The sequence below is a fragment of the Pteropus medius genome, unplaced genomic scaffold, assembly GCF_902729225.1.
Source record: "Pteropus medius unplaced genomic scaffold, Ma_sr-lr_union100, whole genome shotgun sequence".
NCBI lineage: Eukaryota > Metazoa > Chordata > Mammalia > Chiroptera > Pteropodidae > Pteropus > Pteropus medius.
The window spans coordinates 7138770-7160324 of NW_024351730.1; the positions used below are offsets into that span (position 1 = coordinate 7138770).

At 35.0% G+C, this 21555-nt stretch overlaps 1 protein-coding gene across 15 annotated transcripts in view; it reads right to left on the reverse strand.

Moving 5' to 3' along the window:
• Positions 1-21555, reverse strand: part of FRYL (FRY like transcription coactivator) — a 271172-nt gene that overhangs the window by 120470 nt on the left and 129147 nt on the right. For 14 of the 15 annotated variants that reach the window (XM_039845152.1, XM_039845167.1, XM_039845153.1 and 11 more), the window contains 4 exons: positions 15809-16008; positions 6335-6388; positions 3210-3349; positions 2194-2290 (listed from right to left, as the gene is read on the reverse strand). In XM_039845152.1, coding sequence (XP_039701086.1) covers positions 2194-2290; positions 3210-3349; positions 6335-6388; positions 15809-15928 — 411 coding nt within the window. In that variant the 5' untranslated portion in view covers positions 15929-16008. Of the gene's footprint in view, positions 1-2193; positions 2291-3209; positions 3350-6334; positions 6389-15808; positions 16009-16065; positions 16071-17858; positions 17864-21555 lie in introns of those variants that run through there. The other variant, XM_039845157.1, reaches the window with a different exon arrangement.

The following is a 21555-nucleotide window of genomic DNA, read 5'->3' on the forward strand; positions in this document are numbered from 1 at the left end:
AAATTGGTTTAGTTTGTCATGATATCTCAGAAAGTTCTATTGATTTTTACTTCATTTTCTGTAGTTTTATTAGTTGTAAAGAAGCTAAAAAAAAAAAAAAGACTTGCCTTTTACTAGGAGAGAAAAAAAGATCTTATATAGGATTTAAAATAAAGTACATCAATGTTCTTGGTGATATATTTTATTCTTTGATGGGTACATTTGAATGAAGGTATGAGGATAATGGTAAAGGAGAGAAACAGGTAAGTAGAAAGGGAACTATAGGTTAAAACTATGTGGTGACAGAACCAAAAACAAAGATTGGCTATCAGAGCCACTGTATTTTTCTTTCTCACATTTTGAGTCCATGTGAACCATGGGTCTGAAAGGATTTTGTGCAGGGGACTTTAAAAAAGAACTCACTGAAAGAATGGTCTTATGTTTATAAATCTTGATTTTTCTTCCACCAAGAGAGCTCTCCGGATTATTTTGGAGAAAGAGAAGGACGAGGAGGATGAAGACAAAGATGAGGAGGAAGGGAAAAGGACAGGGGAGGAAGAAGGAGAAGAGGAGAAAAGAAAAACCTCCATGGGTTATCTGTGCATTGAAGTTCTGAAGCCAGTGCAATGAGGGGAAGCTGTTAGATGAGAAGAGAGACTTGATTGCTAAGTAGAAGAATGTCTACTTAGGAAACAAGGCACAATAGCCAGATCAGTCCTGACTGTCAGTGCAGGGAGTTTTCAATCTCTCCTGCTGGAAGAAGAAACCCTATACTATTTAACTAAGCAAAGATGTGCAAATGCTGTTTAGCAAACCACTCAAATGATCTACATTAAGCACACAGGAGATGTTAGCAATCAAATCCAATGAGCCCCAGTCAAAGTTCATTCCAAAGTCATCATCCAATGAGCCCCAGTCAAAGTCCATTCCAAAGTCCACGGTGTCTGGCCAGTTCTGGCCCCCAGCTCCTCCAATTTTAGTTACTTCAGAGTCTTAAGATCCCAGCTAAATTGAGAAGTCACAGAAAGCAAATCTGCCTTGTTAGCACATCTCCCAGAAAAATTTTCTTCCTCACGTTTACTAAAAAACTTTCATGATGGGTACCGATTAAAGTGATTTTATCTTTGATTAACTCATTTATCTATTTTACATATTTAAAATGATTTTTATTTGCAGATTTCAGATATTCAAATTTCAATGTCTTTTCACAGACACTGTAAAACCAAAGGCAAAGCATAAATGATTACATAATTCAAATATTTTTATATTAGCTATGTCAAAAAAATAGACTAACAACTTTTATATCTTACATTTGCTGTTTAATGTCATATTATCTTCTACTACTCCATTTTATATCACAAAAAAACCTCCCTGTCCAAATATGCCATATGCGGAATATAATTTTTTTCTTTTAGGTTTCCTAAATTTTTTCAAAATATATTGTGCATGACTGGAAATATACAGATCTTCTTCGAATGATATATAACATTTTAAGGATGACAAACTTATAAAAACATACTTTCAAGATCAGTACAGGTATTTATATGTATATATGTATTGGTTTTGAATAGTAAACATATACATGACACCTGGCAACATATATATACATATCTCTACTGTCCATGCCATTCAGATAGCATACACAGCTAAGCTCACGAGTGCAATACCCAGAACAATGTCAGCAAACAGTAGGCATTCTAATATTCACTGAATGGATACACATAATTTATTATCTGGAGGTATTTTCACTAGACCGAAAACCATTTGCACTTGACAGTTCAGTCTTACCCATGTCAAATCAGCCCCATTCCTCAACCATCACTGCACAATTATTACATGATGAAATGCAGGTCTGAGGGCTTAGGAAAAGAAATTCTTTGAAAGTGGAAGTAAAAAAAGATTGAAGCAGGTGAACGACAGACATAGCATACTTGTAGCTAAAGGCCCATATTTAAAACAATTTCTATTCAACTCCATTTTGCCAACATGATTTCATGTTCTGGATGGCATACAAAGGTAAAAGGAACAGGAAGTAATAGGTACAGGAGATAAAGGCCTCAGGCGACTGAAATAAGTGTACTTGAATTATAGAAATTCAGTTTATATGGGTTAGAATTTTAGACATATCATCCTAAATAAGGTAACTGAAACACAAAGGCAAAAGAAGAAAAAAATAATACAGAAATTTTTCTTTGCAGAAATAAAAGAGCTTACCTGCTTTAGAACTTCAACTAAAACTAAACAAAAAATGAAATCTACTGCTAAGTCTCTCCTTTCAAGAAGATAATCTCTTTCACGTTGTTGTTCATCCCTGAAACAATACCAAATTCGATTGTATTAAGACTATGAATTTTAAAACAAATATTGGTTAGTAGTTCATGTTACCTACTGAGTTCCTAACGTGTATAATGTCTTATAGCGAATGTTCATACTAGCTTAATAACCCAACATATATATATTATATATTCTCACGTTCTTTCTTTTGTACATTAGCAATTTATACACATATTCCACTATTATATCTGTCAGAAATTAAACCTAACCTAAAAAAACTAGAAAGAAAAATATTTTAAATTTCATTTAGAAAATCTAATACTGTTCCATACTTAATTTAAATTATTTAATTAAGAACTGAAACAAAAGTAATAACTTTTCTGATGAAAATACTGTGCCAGGTAGCTTTCTCATGAATCTAGGTTGAAAAATCACAAGTGGCATCTACTAAAGTCCAATTCTAAACCTGAATACAAACAGATGTTTTACCGAAAGCCAAGCTCTCCCTGGAAAATCTGAAAGAGGAGAAGACAAGTTCTAGGATCTGAACACTAAGAAGGGTCTCGTGAAAAGTAACATAGGGTTTTGGCAGTCTTCCTGTATCACAACAATTGCTTTCCTTCACAAACCACGTGAATAGGACCTTTTCTGAATATCTCCTTAATTTCTTCTATGACTGCTAAAGCTCCGCTGCACTACTGAAATAGCACTCCTGAAATTCGGTTTTGCGTGACTAGTCACAGTAGCAAGTACCGCAGGGCTGCACTTCTTTTAACTGGTACCTTCTCCCGATTTACGTTTAAGTATGAACTATCCTCTCCCCTTACTTCATAACAAAATAATCAATGTTTCTGCTTAGAAACCAAACAATAACAATCTTCATTTGATAACACTATCACCCTCTTCATTGGAAGGGCTTTGATCCCAGGTAGAACAGTGAAAAATGAGCTACTTACCCCTTAGATTTTGTGCTAGATCGAGGCCTATACTCATAAGATTCATCTTCAGTTCCATTCTGGCGTCTGTACCAGTCAAACAAGGTGCGAAGTAAGGAAGGGAGACAGTGCTCTGCTACTGAGCTCATAGAGCTTATCAACTGAAAATACAAGATATTACCAGAAGATAAAATACCACATCAGAATACCACACTCCGAATTCTACCAGCAATCACTTAAAAATAATTAACATTTCTAGAATAAACATAGGTGAATAAACATATTAACAAAGTAATAAATATGTTTAAAAATTTTTGAAAGTGCTAAGGATATACAGCCAAGTAGTAAAGTGGGCTAAGTTTCACCCACTATTAAACTTTACCCACATCCATTCAGTTAAGCGCAGAGGCTTTCCTTTTTGCCCGCCTCCATGTGCTACTCACTTGTGTAGAAACATGACCATCAGTAACACCCCTGATTATACACATGGGTACCTCTGGGAGAACTGTTATGTATAACATGAAAAAAACACATCTACTTCCTTCCCCTGGCCAGTTCCTCTCTCCTCATGTGAACAAAAGGTTCTAAAATGTTGCCACTAAAACGAAGAGACGTAGAACAAGACTCTTATGTTAAAAGTGTGGGAAAAGCTCTAATTTACTCTATACTGCTATTATATAGAACAGAGAATTATAATTACATAATTAGTGATACAAATAAAAATATTAGAAATGTGTTGTATACAAGCTTTCAAAGCTCAGAATATATAGAGAGCATAAATGGACAGATAATGTGGTGGGATAAACAACTGCAACTCAATTTGAGGCATCTCTGAAATCATATGAATTGTAGGTGAATATCAGATTCATTTCATGAATGAACTCAACTGCCTAGAATGGTGGTAAGGGGTATACTAGTTACCATGAACAGGCCCTAAGATCACTCTTCTTGAGAATCCAGGAAAAGAAACTTAGAAATTCTTTCTTCATAAGAATTTCTATATCTGATTCAATCCATTGCTCATAAAATTAATATTTTTAAATCAGCATACAGTAAAACATGCTGGAAAGTGATCCTAGAGCGCAGACATGGAATCACTAAAAAACTATGGGTTGCAGGAATACTCAAGGTCCCATTTGGTTCTGTGACTATAGGAATTATTATTTAACGAAGATAAATCGATACCTCTAGGAATTAAAATTTGAATTTTCATATTTTATGTTCTTCACATAACTTCAGAATGTATTTCATCCAGGAAAACAGAAAAGAATAAAACAACTTATTTGACTGTGTAAGCTGTTCTCTTTTCCATTATCTCTGCCTTCTTTTAATCATGGTTCTACTAATAAATTACCATAATTTGACAGATAAATAGTTTCTAATATAGGGAATTAAAGTAAAACGAGATTCTTATTTTATTTAACTATTTTTAAAAATTTAAATTTTATCAATGACTGGTACTACTCAAAGGGAGAATTTGGTTCATTGTTAATAAAGAAGGAAAAATAAAACACCATCTGCCACTGTAAATATATATTAAAACAGTTTAAAGCACACATACCTTTTCATTGTGAAAAAAAAATCAAGCTTTGAGGCATGATTGTTTATAGTTTTATTAATCATTAATATAAGAAAACAGTTGGAAATTTCCCTTAAAACCTTGTTTAATAGGATTCCAAATTCTGATTGTACATTCATTCATTCATCATTGAAGTGGAATTCAAGACATAAATAATATAAATACTCTTAAAATAATCTATGACTAATACATTAAAGATAATTACTAGTAACAATTAATTCCTTTGCAGTGGCATTAAAATTTGAAAAGCATTATATAAGGGGATCCTATTATTACTGTAACAGAGAACTAGTCTTCCTATTCATGGTTTCTTCTTAGACTAATGGTTATATACTAACTGTATGCATCTGAATCACCTAAGGAGCTATTATTGTAAAATGGAAGTGCCAGAGCACTACTCTTGGTGATCCAGATTCAGCAGAACTGAAGTGAGATCCAGAAACAGTATTTTGGTGCATCTCTACCAAAAAATTCTAAACAGTCATCTTTATTTAATCAAATAGACTAATATGAACTTCTATTTCCTAGATACATGATTATGAGAAAAGTATCTCAGGAATATTAGATGGGAACAGAAAGCTGATCTGGGTTATTGGTTTCTGCAAACAATCAACATATAATAAAATAATTCTTGAGCAAACATAATTATGACAAAAATAACACTTCATCAAACATTTAACCTCGGCAAGAGGAAAGAATTAACATTAGAGAAATACCACAATTTTTAGATATTAGTAATCTATATAAAGGGGATTTGGCAGGGCAGTTGCTGTATATCTTCTTTTCAAGCTTCTTTTGCTTTCTGACAGAGAGAGTCTACTTGGCCTTTGCACAAGCACAGCTAGAAGTACAAGTGTGAAGATGGGATGTAGTTAATGCCTCTTGAGGCAGCTCTCAACTACTAGGAATGGGAGCTGCAGACAAATGCCCTAGCACCCCATTCTTCAGACATACAATTATACAGACATTCTGTATAATTCTCAGAAGTGGAATGAAGCCCCAGGGTTCACAGCAGTGACCTCTAAAATGCTCCCTGCTGTCAGTTCTTCCTCTCCTCTGCTTCACTCTCCCAAGTCTGATCTCTGGGATCACTTTCCAGGACCAAATCCTGATCTCCAGCTCTGCTTCCAGGAGCAGGTGGAAAAGGAGGGAAGCAGCCTGGATGCTTCTATGCAAATGTTCTGAGAGCCCCAACAGGAAAAAACAAATGTTAAAAACTGTAGGGGCTGGTATGCAGGAAAGATTGAGGGATGTAACTGGAAACTTTCTGAGAAAATTTAAAAGGGCACGGTAAAGAGATTAACAACAAAAAGTAAAATTTTTAAATGCTAAATGAACAGAACTCACAGCTCATTCTATGAACTATAAAATTCACAGTTCCCAACTCATTCCATTTGTTTGTTAAAAAACAAACTACCAGTTAATTCCAGGCTGAATCTAGTGTATAAAGGGATACAGGATCACTAAATAAAATAAAGGAATTTCTTAATATTGGCTATATTTGGACCAGACTGTTAGGACAAACATTTTCTTTTCAGGAAAAAATATTCCCCCCAAATTGGCATACCTGGTCAAACTGAAAATCTTCACCCCTCTGGAGAGATCTAGACAAAGGCTTCTCCTACAATTAAAAAAAAATATATATATATACATAGAATATTAGAAATCCTTCATATGATAAACAGTTCAGATTTGTGAGTTGGTTTTGGTTTTGTTTTCATTTGTATTTAGATTGTTTCAAGAAAGGTTCTGTTCTGTTAGTTCAAATGAAATTTAATATAATTAGTTTAACTTATCACTCATAGTGTGATACTTTTGCCAGTCTTTCTACCTACTTGTCCTCCTTGCTACCCGACATACCTAACTTACTGAATATGAGATGTCTTGACTATGTTCGAACATATTTTGATTTTTTTGTTGAGATTTTTTAGGATGCTTTTCTAAATTTTCGACATTGTGCTTTTTATCTGAATTTCTATATTAAATATGTATCAGAAAAATAAACGCCATCCTTCTACAAAAGAAACTGGAATTTAGAAATATGTGTATTTTAAAGCCTCTATCCAACAGTGTTCCAATTTCCTTCTCTCTTAATTAGTCTTCATAAAAATAAACTTACAAATGTCTATACCACCAAAATATAGAAATTCCTAATCTTACTATAAGAGAATTAAGTTTCTAAGTTAAATGGGATCAGGAAAACACCTGAATTCCATGGCACTTTACTTTCTTAATAGGGAGAAGTTTTTGGTATGTCCTTGGCATTTGAGCCCTCCTACGCTAAGTACACTTCGGTAATTATCTTGCAGAACTAGTCTTATATCTCTAAAACCAAACTATACACCATCCACGTGCAAAAAGATGATAATCCTGTATAAGAATATATATGCCTAATTAACTAGCTCCTAAATCTAAGTAATACATTAAGTCCCATAGAACAATGTTTCTGAAAGTATGATTTGAAAAATACTGAGCCAAGGGGCCTTTACTATCCTAATATGAATTGTGTGTTAAAGGGAACGGGGATGTTAGGGGAGACAATAAGTGGTTTCTTTCCAACTTATTTGACTTATTTGATCCCTCTTTTCACTGTAAATATTAAAGATCTTCAGTAATATTTTGAAGAATCCTGATCTAATTAGTTTATTAAGCACACAGCACATTTATACAATAATGTAATATCCAAGAAGGATAAAAGAGGACAAATAACCTTTTCAGAAACACATTGTTGTCTTATATTTAACATTTTTCTTTCCTCAAAGGTTTCTGAAGATTTGACATCCTTGCAGAGCTTTTCCTAAACCAAGAAGTAGAGATGGACTATTTTTTTCCATAATAAAAACTTCAGAAATGATTTTTGAATGCAAAAGGAAGTCACATCACCATCAGTACAAAACCATAAAATAAGTGCACTGCACTAAAGTACTAATCAAGGACTTTGTTAACCTCTCAGTTTGATTACAGTGTGGTTGAGGATGCCTTAATCATTGTTCAAGCAGGTGTACTCTCTTTCAATAAGAGATTTTAGAAAGACAAACCAAAATGTGTTTATTTCTTCATTATCGCAACAACTGAAGAGAATACAAGTTATTTTCTATATTCACATACACACAAACGCAAAGACTTATGAACAAAAATATTTATTGTAGCATTTTTTTCAGTCAATTACCAAATTGAGGTAAGTCCCAAACTACCTCTCCATAGAGACTGGTTTAAAAAATATAGATATATAAATATAAATATAGATATTATTGATATAGATATTGATATAGATATATAGCACTTTCTTTTATTGAAATAATATTCAACTGTTAGAAAGAATAAGACAAATTTATATATGAGCCAATATCGAAAAATCTCCAATTTACATTGTTAAAATAAAAATACCTAGGTAAAAAAAAAATACATATATAATCCTCCTATTTGTGTTTTTTTAAAAAAGGTGATAGGTGTTACAAGAGATGGATAAATAACAGGCATGAAAAATGGTAGACTAAAAACTGTGTGGACAGTGATTATCCTGATTAAGAATGAAAGAAAGGGTCATTATTTTTATTATATAACCTTTAGAATTATTTTCACTTTATACAAAATGTCATTATTTCATGATACTATAAAAGCCTAATAATAATTGTAAGGCTCACAATCCTTTATATTCTAATTTGTTTCTTTAATATAACTAGCATATATGTACAGAGTAGCAACAGCAACAAGTAGCTTCCAGAAAAATCAAGACAGTTTATTGAAAAGATTTTGATAGCATAACAGTGATACTGAAATCCCACAATAATTTGCAACTAAAGATGGAATTCTTGGGGGGACCAGTCAAGATGGCATAGAAGGTAGATTCTGTGCACGCCTCCTCTCGTGACCACATCAAAATTATAAAGAAACGACAGAACAACCATCACTGAGAGTCGCCTGAGGTATGGTTAAACAGAAGCCCTACGACTAAGGACAAACATGAGAGGTCACCTCAAACTAGTAGGAGGGACGGAGACATGAAATGTCTCAGTCCTACAACCGCATGTGGCAATAGAGAATTGGCAGGTTTATCTTGGCTGCAGGGCCCTCTCCCCTACCTGAAGAGAGAGGGATCCCAGCCCCACACTGGGCTCCCCAGCCCAGGGTTCCAGTGCTGGGTAGAGAGGTCCTCACAACCTCTGGTTGGGAAAACCAGTGGAGATTGCGGCTGAGTGAAACAAAGGGCTGTAGGAGTTGGCACGTGTTCCTCTTAAAGGCACCACACCTGAGTTACTTGCTGATGGACTCACTTGCTCTGAGCTCAAGTACTGGGACAGCTGCTCAAGGAGTGACAGGGACATATGGGGAGAGACTGAGTTGTTGAGTTTGACGGCAAGGGCTGGAGGGGTGGCTTTCTCGCCAACCAAAGTACTTCCAATATCCACTGTTCCTCTGTTGAGCCCTCCCTACTCTCAGCATGAAGACAAAGGCAGCAACCATATCTGGGTCTCCATCAACCTGCATTAACACAGGTTGCTCTGCCTAGATGATTCCCTGAGACTCTGCCTCTCCCAACATGTGGGCCTACTCAAGCTGCCTCCAGTGGTTTATTCCATACCACTGACCTGTGTTGGCTCTTGCTACAGACTTTCCTAAAATCTCTCAAAGGCTCACAAAACCCAGAGAAGCAGCATCTTGCCTTGGAGTGCCCTGTACTTCTTGCTGAGTAGCCCCAAGCCCCTCACTACTGGCAGCCGGCCTCAGTTATTGGTATGGCCACTCAAGGCAACTATAAGCCTAGCACAGGTAGCAGCCATTGTAGATTGCTAATCTTACCAGGTTACTCTGGAGGTGCACAGGCTGCGGCTAAATCTGGCATGCAGCTAGACCCCTCTCAGGAGGCCCTTGGACCAGCAAATCCATGGCCTACTTCGACCTGCGTGAGAGCCAAAACGCCACCCAGGGCTGCATCTGAGGATGACACACCTAAGGGCAGACTGGGCACCAGAGCCTTGCTAAAGGGAATCCTGCTCTGTAGGGTCAGCCCATCACCAGCCAATCCTCACAAACTATCAACCCAAGAATCAATCCCTCCCATCAGCATGTAAACAGCAACCAAGGCTCAACTATAACAGGAGGGCACACACATTCCACATAAGGGACACACCTTGAGCATCTCACTCAGGGGACCAGGGAAGACTGTGCCACTGGACCCCACAGGACACCTACTACATGAAGCCATTCTACTAAGACTGAGAGACTTAGGGGCATTACCTAATACATAGAAACAGACACATGGAGGCAGAAAAATGAGGAGACAAAAAAAAATAAAAAAATGTCCCACATGAAAGAACAGAACAATGCTCCAGAAAAAGAACTCAATAAAATAGAGACAAGCAATCTATCAGACGGAGGACAAAACAGTGGTTACAAGGCATGCTCAATGAACTTAGGGGAAGAGTAGATAAACTCAATGAGAACTTTAACAAAGAGATAGAAAACATAAAAATAGAGAAGAAAAATATAAAAGAAAACCATTCAGAAATGAAGAATACAATATCAGACACGAGTCCATTAGAGGTAATCAACAGAGTGGATGAAGTGGAGAATCGAATCAGCAATTTAGAAGATAACATAGCAGAAAACACCCAAGTAGAACAGCAACAAGAAAAAAGAATCCAAAAAAAATGAAGATAGTTTAAGGAACCTCTGGGACAGTATCAAGCATAACAACATTCACATCATAGAGTTAGCAGAAGGAGAAGAGAGAGAACAAAGAATTGAAAACCTATTTGTAGAAATGATGATAGAAAACTTCCCTAACCTGATGAAGGAAAAAGACATACACTCCAAGCAAGTTCAGAGAGTCCCAAACAAGATGAACACAAACAGGCCCTCACCAAGACACATCATAAATAAAATGCCAAAGGTTAAATACATAGACAGAAATCTTAAAAAGCAGCAAGAGAAAAGCAGTTAGTTTCCTACAAGGGAGCTCCCATAAGACTGTCAGATGATTTCTCAACAGAAACTTTGCAGGCCAGAAGGGCTTGGCACAAAATATTCAAAGTGATGAAAAGTCAGGACCTACAATCAAGATTATTCTACCCAGCAAAGTTATTGCTTAGAATTAAAGGACAGATAAAGAGCTTCCCAGACAAGAAAAAGCTAAAGGAGTTCATCACCACCAAGACAGAATTACAGGAAATGTTGGAGGGACTTCTTTAAGAAGAAAAAAAAAATCAAAAATATGAATAAAGAACAGCAATAACTACATACCTATCAATAAGCACTTCAAATGAAAAAGAATTAAATGCGCCAATCAAAAGACAGAGTGGCTGAAAGAAAACAAAATCCTTACACAAGATGCCTATAAGAGACTCACTTCAGATTAAAAGACACATAGAGACAGAAAGTAAAAGGATGTGAAGAGATATTTCACAATGGACCTAGAGGGTATTGTGGTGAGTGGAGTGTTAGACAGGGAAAGACAAATGCCATTTGATTTCATGTATATGTAGAACCTAAAGAACAAAATAAACAACAATACTAACAACAAAAAACAAAATAAACTCATAGATACAGAGAACATTTTGAAGGTTACCGGAAAGGAGGAGCTTTTTGGCGGGGGGTGGGGAGTGGTGAAAGGGGCAAAGGGATTAAGAAGTACAAAATGGATAGTTACAAAACAGACATGGAGATATAAAGTATAGCATAAGGAATATAGTCAATAATATTGTAATAACTATGTACCATGTCAGAGGGGTACTAGATTTATTGGGGTGATCATTTCATGAGTTATATAGACGTCTAATCATTTCATGAGTTATATAGACGTCTGAAACTAATGTAATATTGTATGCCAACTATAATTAAAAAATAAAAACATTATTAAAAAAAAAAATGGAATTCTCTCCTGATAAAACCCTGCCCTAATGACAGAGCAAACAAAATATGCAGTATTATCTTGTACAGACTTTAGGATAGAAAGTTAGAATGGGGGGTGAGATTTTAGACAGAATGACCACTGAGATGACACTAGAGTCACAATCAGAGAGACATGAGTGAGGCTTGCTATGCAGAGTGAAGGAAAAAATTCTGTTGATACCTCTGAACTCCCAAAAGGCTTAGGAACTGGAGCACTCTGGTGCTCAAAAAGTTTGGACAAAGGTGAAGTTAAAAATAAACGCTGATTGAACAACTGTTTAAGAAAGATTTAGTTCTTCCTTCACCTTCCCTTCACCCACTCACTCTGCTTAGCAGGCTGACCATCCCTCCACCTTAACCACAGAGGAACTGCCCTTCTTAGCAAAAGGCAAAACAGAAATGCTGACTGGGGGATACTACAGCTGAATATGAGACATCACACCAGAGAGATTAAAAATTTATATTCCGAATATCAAAAACCCATTATCTTCTGCCTCTAGATCCCCAGAATGCTATAGCAGCTAAGACTAAACTCTCCCATTTGGGGTACTAGAGGAACCTTTCCTAGGGACTCTGACCAGACCCTAGAAAAAGATTTGACACTGATAGTTCAGATGATTATACACTGAAGACCACAGTCAAAAATGCCCCTCCATGTATACTAGGCTTCCAATCAGCTGTTGTTTAGCGTCTCAACTGTGAAACATAATATGTTCTGACAAACACATGAGAAAACTAGAAGAAAGAAAAGATCATATGGAGAGAGGAAATTCTTTTTAAAATGCATATATATTTAATATTCTCAAAAAATAGTGGAAATTGCAGAATTGTAAAAATGCTGGGCCTAAACCAAATATATAAAGTCAAAACCAGCAGGTGACTGTTAAAGCCTTTTTTCCTATCTTCTTTTCTAGTCACTAGCTAGCAATCTAAAAGATTAACAGATAAGCTTGTATGTGCCTGGATCATTACCCAGGATTGATCCACCTCCTTTTAGGAAGAAAGAAGCCTAAGGTACTGGATTGCACAGTCTGCAAGATGCACTGCATTTTCAATCAATGATTGATTACCCTTCCTTCCTGAATCTTCCTTCTAAAATAAAAATGAAAATGAAATTGTGGCTAAAAGTCAAGCTCAGCTAATCTTCAACTCTTTTAGCCTCCTTAACCTCCTTTTATTATGGCTTCTAAAATGACAATGAAAAGGCCTATTCTCTCATTTTAGTGGTAGATTAAATTCTTTTGGCAAAAGCCATTTATCTTCATGCTTTTCAGTTTTTTGTAATCCACTGTCCAACTGACCATGAGACACGCCAGCCTCCCCATATCTAACAATCCACGGATGCTACTTTCTTTAAGTGACCCTGCAAGAGTTCCATTTGAGAACAAGAGAGTCCTCTTGGATGACTGCTTATTACCTAAAAGGACGAAATAAATTTCAAAATAAATAAAATCATAATAAATGCATTTGAAGCTATAATAAAAATATTAGATTAAATGTATCTTCATTACCAAATTTTAATGGCTGTTTAGATGACATACAATCTACTCAGATTGTCACATACATGAAACAAAGCTGGCAGAAATCTGATGAGGATAAGAAATTATGATGATATATCCAAGTATAGGGGCTAAAATCTGATGGGAATTTTCTCAGCCTGTTTGTCCTTGGCTGCTAGAGACCACAACTTTGGGGGATTTCCTGGTGTCTTAGGCAGAGTAAGCAGGGACACTTTCTCCCGAAGTGTGACGAAGGGGTAGAAACATCTATTTTCTGATGAAACCCTGACGACTATTCACCATAATTTTATAATTTCATCTTAGATGACATGGCAGATGTCTCTGAAACTAGCTATCAAACTAGCTATCAAATATAGTCAGCATCAGATAAGCATTCTGAAAGCACTATGAAAAGCTCTGGCTGGAACAATGACATTATGTTTGTTAGAACAAAGGGCACATGCCACAGCAATGTTCTAAGGCTAAAGTCAACTTAAAATACAAATATTTACTAAGCACCTTCTGCTAAGCACCCACTACCATGGGCAGTGCTGCAGATACAAAGGTGAGCAAGACCTGGCTCCTGGTATCAAGTAGCTCACATCAGAGGAGATAAACATATAAGCAATTGACACAACGTTAGAATCTAAAAGTATGAACAACTTATTATGGTAAAACAAAGATTCATTTAGCTTGAAGAGAATCACTATGTTAGAGAGAACAAAAGGTAAGTTGAAAGGATAAGTATAGGTTTAAAAAACATAGGAGTTAAAAGCATTTTAAATTGAGAGAAAAATAACAAACAAACCAAGACAAAAGAATATATAGAGGATATTTAAAGTGTCATAGCATACATCAGGATAAGAGAGTTGTGAGACATTACACAAACTATAACAAGACTACGCAGTGGCTAGAATGATCCAACAAGAACTTGAATTTATTCCATAGCAATGAAAAGTGAGGAAGATTTTTAAAGAAGAAAGATGATAATATTTTTGTATTAGATAAAGAAATGGCTGGCAAGAACAAGGAAAATGTAAAGGCAGTGGACCACCTGACTGATTAGAAGGCTCTTGCAATGGTCTGATATGGCAGAACCTGACCCTGAGTTAGGACAGTGACAATGGTACTAGAAGAAAAAGGAAGGAGGAAAACACAAAAACACTATTTTTTAGACTCAGTCAAATTAAGTAATTTCACTCATTTTCTTTTAATATTTTTACTCTTAACACCCTCATATTTCAAAATTAAAATTCCTTTAAGAATATGTAATATTTGAGAACTGATAGGACCACACAACATAGTGCTGTTTACAAAATATTTTATGAAATAGGTAAACTGTTTGAAAAATGTGCTGTGTTGAAATGAGTTGAAAATTGCTGAAGCCGGATGATGGGTTTGGCTACTGTCATATCATCAACTTGCAAATTATTCTAGATTGTCCTTTATTTTCTCTTATGTTTCATTTGTCTCAACAATTTCCATTGGTGAAATCTATTTTTGCTCTTTGTGACCTGCAGCAACTTACCGAAGCAGATTCTAAAGCCATTACAGCTTTCTAGATCACCATTTTACTACAGTAGTTCCCCATTTATCTGTGGTTTTGCTTTCTACAATTTGTTACCCATGGTCAACTGCAGTCTGAAAATATTTAATGGAAAATTCCAGAAATAAACAAGTCATAAGTTTGAATTATGTACTGGTCTGAGTAGTGTGATGAAATCTTGCATTGTCCTGCTCTGTCCTATCCTGGACATGAATCATCCCTTTGTCCACTGTATCCACACTGTATGTACATAATACCTGCCCATTAGTTACTTAGTAGCCATCTCAGTTATCACATATCAACTGTCACAGTATCACCGGACTTATGTTCAAGTAACCCTTATTTTACTTAATAATGGCCCCAAAGTGCAAGAGTAGTGATGCTGGCAATTCAGATATGCCAAAGAGAAGCCATAAAGTGCTTCCTTTACATAAAAAGGTGTGTATGTATAGGTAGTACACATATGGTTCATTAGTTTCAGGAATTTACTAGGGCTCTTGGAACTTACCCCCACCGCAGATAAAGATACTAACCTATCCCTTAAATTTTTTTAAGACTTTATTTTTTTAGGGGAGTTTTAGGTTCACAGCAAAAATGAGGGGAAAGTAGAGACCCCCCATACCCACTGTACCCACGCATGCATAGCCTCCTTCATTATCAACATTCCCCACCAAAATAATACATTTGTTACCATGGATGAACCTACATTGACACATCATAATCATCCAAAGACCAGAGCCTATATAACGATTCACTCTTGGTGTTGTATATTCTGTGGGTTTGGACAAATGTATGATGACATGTATCCACCATTACAGTATCACAGAGTAATTTTTTCACTGCCCTAAAAATCCTCTGTGCTCTGTCTATTCGTCACCCGCCTCCACCCACACCCAAACCCTGGCAACTACTGATCTTTTTACTGTCTTCAGAGCTTTGCCTTTTCCAGAATGTCATATCATTGGAATCATACAGTATGTAGCCTTTTCAGATTGGCTTCCTTTAATATTTTTTTCAAGTATATTATTTCCTTCGGAAAATTTATATTACATTGATTAATACAAAAGTCAAGAAAATTTCAGATTTACAGATCAGCTCTACTTACCAAGGGTTCAGCCATTACAACTTCAATTTTCTTTTCAGCTTGAACAGTAAATTCTGCAAAGAGGCTCTTGATGACATATTCACCAGGCTTGACATCTGGGTCAATTGTAATGCTTGACATGATGATACTCTTTTTCCCCAAAGTGGTATGAAAGTTGGAAGAAGCGCAGTACTTATTCACTTTGCTGACTGGTGCTGAAGCTGAAAATAAAAGAAACAAAAGAACTCTACTTTAATAATCAACTCAATTAGGCCTACCATAGCTCAATTAGGCCTACCTGTTTAAAATGCATCCTAACGCTAAATCGCAACCAGATCTCCCGATCTGTATTACCATACTCTATTTTTCTCTATTACACTTGTTGCCTTCTAACATACTGCTCAACATACTATAATTTAATTATATATTATGTTTGTGACATGCTGTTTTTCTATCCTAATGTAAATTCCATAAGAACAGGGCTTTTCTTTTGTCTTTTATGTTCACTGATGAATCCTAAATGCCTAGAACAATGCCTGGCATATACTAAGTATATAATAAATAGGTACTAAATGAATGAATGAATTCTAAACAATGTCATGAACAATAAAGGAAATAAAACAGATGCAAATAAATGAAACACAGATGGGGTTAGGGCATGCTCAGGAAAGACCTCATTTGAAGAAGCCACATTTGAACTCAAATCTAAATGATTAAAAAAGGCAATAAGGCAAAAGCACCACGAACAGAAAGCATGTTTGAGAAACAAAAAGACCAGTGTGGCTGGAGCTCAAGGGAGGAAGCAGGGGTAGACGGCAATGCAAGATGAAGTCAGAAACATTAGTCAAGGATTTAAGTTTTAGAACTTTGTAAAGAAATTAGATTTTACTCCGAATGCAATTATAACTCTGGGGAAAATATTAACTTGGAGAGGAAAATATTAACTTGGCTCTTCTGGAGGATAGATTAGAAGAGGGCACATATACAATCAGGAAGCCATTGAAGAAATCCAAGTGAGATGATCAGAGATTGAGCTAAGAGGATGGCAGTGGCACAGGAGAGAAGGAAAAGGATTTGAGATTTGTCATGTGTTAGTGCATTTGATATTAATGTGAGGGAAAGGAATTAAAGATGACTCTCAGTTTTTTTATTTCAATCATCCAAAGCATAGTGGTGCCATCTACTCAGTTAGGGATCACACTGTGCCTGGCAAATAGTATCTTGCACCAGATATGGCACAAAAAGAGGACACGCCATTGCACACTGTTTATTTATACCTGTTCTGTTCTCTTGACTGCCTGGGCAGCCTAACTGGATTTCTACCTATAGTTTATCCTTACGTTGTTCTTCCAGACTACTGCGTAACACAGATCTTTCCATTCTTAACTTCAGCTTATGTCATCCCCTTTTGCCTAGAATATTCACAGAGACCTTGTAAGATTATATTTCTCTACTTCAAACTGATCTCCAGATATTGCCCTTTTATACGCTGTCCTATAATCTTACAATCTTATGATCTCCAGATATTGCCCTTTTATATGCTGTCTTATAATCTTCTTAAAAAGGGAAACAGGACACAATTATTCAAAAACTGAATTTCTGTGTGTATGCATGTACATAACTATAGAACAATAAATTAATTCTAAATACATACATTCCAAACTCATATAGAATTGTTTTGTCAACTAAAAAAACCTACTCTACCAAAAACAGCATATGTCAAAAAAGGTGACATAGTTTCAACAGAAAATTCTAGAAAGTAATATGAAGTCAGGTTACAGTAGTCATTTTAATTTTTTCAAATTAAAAAATAATATTTTTGAAAGATAAAACGTCCAAATACTTGGTTTCCTTTCATGCCATATTCATTATCTCTGCTTTATTACTAATTTTTGCACGGAATATTTTTCTCCAAGGTAAGGATTAAAAATTAGTCACATATAATGCTTATATATGTAAAAAATAATAATAATCTAAAGAATCTTACAAACTGTTAATATTATACCTAAAATCAATATCTTTGCAACACATCAAATTAAAATACTATATTGTATTCTAGGACTAAAAGAACAACTCAAAACAAAAATTCATAGTAATCTGAACACAGCATACTATTTATTTTAAACAATGACCTATTTATTTAACTCTGTTTCATGATCCAACACTGTATTATAAAAGAGAGAATCTATTAACAAATATCATTGTGGAAAAAGAATTTTTTTAATTAAAAATATTATTTTGGAACATTAACAGTACTCTATATTTTATGTCCATATTATGCTGGATAACCCTAGGGAATCAGTAAAAGTTTAGTTGGCTAAGTTTCCACAATTTTATATTTTAGAAATAAAAATGGGGATGAAATATATTCAAGATTTTGGTAGTAGATACAAAATATATCTTTTCCTTTAAGATATATAGGCCTATAATTAAGATTCATAAGATTATATCAGATTTACAAAGTTTCTTTGGCTCTAATTTTACAATAAATATAACTAAACAAGTAGCCTTATAAACAGATTTGGTACTTAAATTCTAAACTTTGATAAGATATAAACATTTTAATTGACATTTGACCTGTGAACAGTTTCTTCGAAGAAAAAACTTTAGTTAAAATGATTTCTCAAATAACTCTCCTTTCTGTCTTCTACTTCCACGAAAGCATAAATAATGTAAGCATAAACAAATATTCCTAAGTAGAATAATTGCACATTTTAAGAGATCTGCCAATAAAGCTAAAAGTTTAACGGAAATCTATCTTCCAAATAAAGATTTATCTTCCAAATAGCTATATTATCTTTCAAAATAAAAATATGTCAAGTTTGAAAACATGAAATTTAAAATTACTTTTAAGAGCCAATCAATTTCACCTCCATCCATTAAGGTCTAATAAAATTAGAAAAGATCCACACCTCCTAAGTGAAAACTGGACAAAAGACATGAATAAACAAGTTACAAAATATAAAATAGGCTAATAGCCAAGAAATAATATTTACTCTCACTAATATTTTAAAAACAAATAAAAATTAGATAACATTTTTCATCTATCAAAGTGGTTCCCCCCAATTTTGTATTTTGCTATAATGTTCAGCTTTGGTGAAGATATATGAATTTTTCTCCTATTCTGCCTAATAGTTAAGAAAAAGGGATGATCACTATAAGCTGGGTGAGAAGGCTAGTTTCCACATAACTAGATTAACCTGATGTCACTTGACTGCTTGACTTAAATATTTTATAAGGTTAAATCTCTACATGCTATTATAAATTTTTGAAAATTTTATGTAAGCTAATGAGAATAAAGACAGAACTGTTAGAGTACAGTTCTTAAGAATAAAATTCAGGTACTGAATTACAAACTGTAAAAACCCAATGTCATATTAAACATCCCTGGAATATAAATCTACTAAACTTGAACTGATAATGGTTAAGAATAAAGTAGAGACCTGAATAATTAAGATAAGGGGATTAAAAACTACCGTGTCTATTATTTCTTTTAAAGTATAAATAAAAATAGACATGGTATTTTTAGACACCCGACTCTCTATATACCACTGTACTTAGCATATTTAATAAAACAATTATCTGCTTTTTCATGCTCATAAGACTCCTATACTCTTTACACAATCAATTTAAATTCCATAAAGGAGAACAGGCAAATAAGAAGAGACATATAAACCCTAAAGTGATTCGTGTTTGGTTTCATTAGTTTATAGCAGCCATTCTCAGCCTTTTTTATCACTGCCACCACTATGTTCTTGTGCACAACATTCTTTAACAAGTAATGACTCCCCAAATATGCAACAACTGGGATATTTGTGATAAAAATGGGAGGGATGGGTAGATGTGGTTTAGAAAGACCCCAGTGGAGTCTGTGAAAACTGCCTGCTGCCCTCTCACCCCCAAGAACAGGTCTTTAGGTATAAAAATTACTACTTTATAGCCACAACCTTATACATGTACATGCATACATTTATGTATAGATTTATATAACGCAGAAATGTAACATAGGATCAAACAATAGCTTACTATTATAATACTTATTACTTATACTGGCTAATAATAAAAATGTTGATGACCACCTAAAAAAATAAAGGTATGAGGTAAATGACCTTGGAATAAGAACAAAAGTAAAAAATATCTCTTAATTTAAAAAGAAAAAAAAAATTCTTAGTTTAAAAAGCAAGCCTATCCTAGCACATTATTTTGTAGACATCAACAAACTGATGCTAAGTTTATACGGAGAGGCAAGTGAACTAGAATAGCTACCGCAATACTGAAGAAGAACAGTCAGAGGACTTACACTACTCAACTTCAACACTTACTTTAAATTGACAGTAAAGACAGTGTGGTATTGGTGAAAGAATAGACAAACAGATCGGCGTAACAGAACAGGAAGCCCAGGAATAGATCCCACACAAATGAAGTCAACTGATGTTGGACAAAGGAGCAAAGGCAATCAATGGGAAAAGGTGACTTTCCAACAGATGGTGCTGGAACGACTGAAAACCCACACACAAATAAAAAATCCAAACACAGAGCTCACCTTTCTCTCACTCCTCCCTCCTCACACACACACACACACACACACACACACACACACACACACACACACACACAAATTCTAAATGTAAAATGCAAACCTCCCTGAATTCCCGGAATATAAGAAAAAAATGTAGGTATTCTTGGGTTTGGCAATGACTTTTTAGATAAAACACTAAACGCACAACCCATGAAAGAAAAACTGGTACGTCAAGCTTTAGTAAAATTAATAACTTCAGCTCTGTCTTTTGCAGAAAGAAAATGAGAAGATGAGACACAGACTAAAAATCTTTGCAAAACATGTATCTAGTACCTAAGATACATAAAGAATCCTTAAAACTCAACAATAAGAAAATAAGCAACCCAATTTAAAAATGGGCAAAATCAAAATAGATTCTCACCAAAGAAGACACACAGATGGGAAATTAGCATATGAAAAGATGTTCCACATCATATGTCATTAGAGAAATGCAAATTCAAACAACAACAATGAGATATTACTACCCACCTATCAGAATGGCTAAACTCCAGAACACTGACAACAACAAATGCTGATGAGGACATGGAGCAACAGGAACTCTCATTCATTACTGGCGTGGGAATACCAAACTGTATAGCCACTTTGCAAGAAAGTTTGGAGGTTTCTTACAAAACTAAACGTACTCATTCTATACAACCCAACAATGGTACTCCTTGGTATTTACCCAAAGAAGGTGAAAATATGTCCACACAAAAACCTGGACACAGGTGTTGATAGCAGTTGTATCCATAATTGCCAAAACTTTGAAGCAACCAAGATGTCCTTTAGTTGGTAACTGGATAAATAAACTAGTATATCCAGACAATGGAATGTTATTTGGCATTTTAAAAAAATGAATTACCAAGCCCTGAAAACACTTGAAGAAAACTGAAATGCATATTGCTAAGTGAAAAAAGTCAATCTGAAAGGACTACATACTATATGATTCGAGCTATATGATATTCTGGAAAAGGCAAAACTCTTCTGAAGACAGTAAAAAGAACAGTGGTTGCCAGGGGACTGGGAAGGGGGTAGGATAAACAAGAGCATAGGGAAATTTTAGGGCCATGAAACTACTCTGTGTGATACTATAATTGCAGTTATGTATCATTATATAGCTGTCAAAACCCATAGAATGTACAACACAAAGAGTGAACGTAATGTAAACTATGGACTTTGGGTGATGTGTCAACATAGGTTCAATTGTAAC